Here is a 2,409-nt window from a genome sequence, read left to right as displayed (position 1 = left end):
ACACACGAATATTTCTGTAGGTAATAGAGATTTGAAAGAGAAACCCCCAGTTTACAATCAACTTTATAGTGATTATTATATCAATTTTTGTACAGTGCAAAAACAAATTTGCAAATTGTTAGCTTCTGGAGAAATAACTCACTGCGACAATTCTTCTTCATGGTGCCAATATTTGGTTCCACTTTTGCAACATAGCAATAAATCGTCATTTAACTATAACATCTGACCATAACAAAAAGGAAACATGATTGCAGCATAACCTTTGTATGTTTGCAACACCGGCACTGTCTTATTACAACAAAATGAATGCGATAATTAGTCCATAGTCACTTAGTTGTTTGCAGCATTCTTTACCTTTTTGCGCAATAGAAGAACAAACCATTAGCAATACAACTATAAAGATCATGCATTATTAACTAGTATGTCATTATCCAGGCTTTCGTCTTGTTCATGCTCACCGCAGCGTTGCCATCCTTGCGGCCACCACACTGCACATCGTCGTCCACCGTTGGGTGCCAGCACGGATCCCCAGGGCAACTTGCCGTGCTGTATGCCGCCATATTACTTCTTGCCATTGGCACCGGAGGCACACGTTTCAACATCGCAACAATGGGTGCGGACCAGTTCGCCAGCACGCACGAGCAGGACACCTTCTTCAACTGGTACTTTGTCTTCCTCTACGGCTCCTTCATCGTTGGGGACACGGCCATTGTCTACATCCAGGACGGCGTGTCATGGGCCGTGGGGTTCGGTGTCTGTCTCGCCGCATCGACGTTTAGCTTGGTGATGCTTCTTCTGGGCGCACGGTACTACCGGATGCCCGTAACAAAGGGCAGCCCCTACACAGACCTGGCCCGCGTCGTCGTGGCTGCAGTGTGCAAGGGTAGCGTCCAAGTCGACGCACATGGTGGTGTGCGGTACAACGTAGGAGACGGCGCCTTCGTGACATCCGGCAGCGACAGGGCACCAAGTAAAACCTTAAGGTACGTAGGGAGTTGGCTGTTTCCCGAACAGGAGACTTTTTACCTCTGGATTGGTTAATCGTTCATTGTATCTTGTTCTTGCACATTTCTGAATCGAGCTGCCATGATCACTGCAGCAACTGGAAGCGACAGCTCACGGGGTGAATCAGGCCGTGGCGCCTGGCGGCTGTGCACGGTGCAGCAGGTCGAGGACCTCAAGTCCCTCCTCAGCGTCTTCCCACTGTGGTCGTCCGGCATAATGGTGAGTGTGTCGATCGGAGTGATGCTTGGCATGATCATCCTGCAGGCCCTCGCCATGGACCGCTCACTCGGACCACACTTCAACATCCCGGCGGGGGCCATCTCTGTCTGCTCCCTCGTCGGGTTCATTGTGGCCACCCCGGTCCTGGACCGTGCCGTCTTCCCTCTCTGGCATAGGATCACCGGCACCCCAGCGTCCCCGCTGCAGCGCGTGGGCCTCGGCCATGTGGTGAACGTTTCAGGCATGGTCGCCGCCGCGCTGGTGGAGCGCCGGAGGCTTGGCAGCATGCGCGCACACCCCGGTGCGCCCATGTCCGTGTTGTGGCTCCTGCTCCCGCTGAGCATCGTCGGGGCCGGAGAGGCCCTGCACTTCCCTGGGAACATGGCCTTCTACTACCTGGAATTCCCCAAGATGCTACGGAGCCTGGCTACGGCCATGGCGCCGCTGCTCATCGCGATGGGGTTCTACATAAGCACGGTGTTCGTAGACGTGGTGAGGCGGGTCACGGCGTGGCTGCCGGGGAACATAGACCAAGGGAGGCTAGACAACGTGTATTGGACATTGGCGGTGGCAGCGACACTAAATTTTGGCTACTTCCTCGTCTGCGTCTGGCGATACAAGTACCATAGCCGAGGGACGAGGGTGGCAATGTAGACAAGGATATTATGTGTGATTTGTCCATGAAAAATACTGGCAATATGTGTTACCAAAATTCTCAATTTTCTCTTCTCATTCATACAGTACAAAATGGGTGTATTGGGTAGAGCAAGGAGGAACAAAATGATAATGTACTGACTCCATTTTGTAAATAAAAGGTGTATTTTGATTCTTTAAGATTAATCTTTGAGAACGAATTGTTTTATGAATACAAATTTTATGTGAGGACATGAAATTTGTGCCACTGGGTTCTTTTAGATAAATACTTCTTATTGTAATTATTGATACGTGTTGGGATTATAACTACCAGGTATGACCCGCCCAGAAGGGGCCGGGTCAACCCTAATGACGGGTTACAAAAGAAGCCGAGTAATATTCGAAGTGACAGTTTATTAAGACTTGTAGAAGGCTTAAAGCCTAGGCGGCTTAAAGGCCCAATATTGTAAACCGCCATATGTAAAGAAAGGTTGTAAGGAAAGGCATATGAAGACGTCACCGAGCCGGACACGTTTATGAGCCGGCCGGGAC

General features: G+C 50.4%; 1 protein-coding gene across 1 annotated transcript; it reads left to right on the top strand.

Annotated features, from left to right (window-relative positions):
- Nucleotides 1-435: 435 nt before the first annotated feature.
- LOC119348335 (protein NRT1/ PTR FAMILY 2.3-like) lies at nt 436-2,037 on the top strand (the record flags this gene model as incomplete). Its single annotated transcript, XM_037616516.1, has 3 exons — nt 436-983; nt 1,068-1,224; nt 1,270-2,037. Coding segments are annotated over 3 exons (1,314 nt in total), but the record flags the coding sequence as incomplete, so codon positions are not given.
- Between the last annotated feature and the right edge of the window lie 372 nt (nt 2,038-2,409).

Source organism: Triticum dicoccoides, unplaced genomic scaffold, assembly GCF_002162155.2.
Source record: "Triticum dicoccoides isolate Atlit2015 ecotype Zavitan unplaced genomic scaffold, WEW_v2.0 scaffold88906, whole genome shotgun sequence".
Lineage (NCBI taxonomy): Eukaryota > Viridiplantae > Streptophyta > Magnoliopsida > Poales > Poaceae > Triticum > Triticum dicoccoides.
The sequence above is the reverse complement of the archived record's forward strand: the minus strand, read 5'-3'. Positions and strand labels throughout refer to the sequence as shown.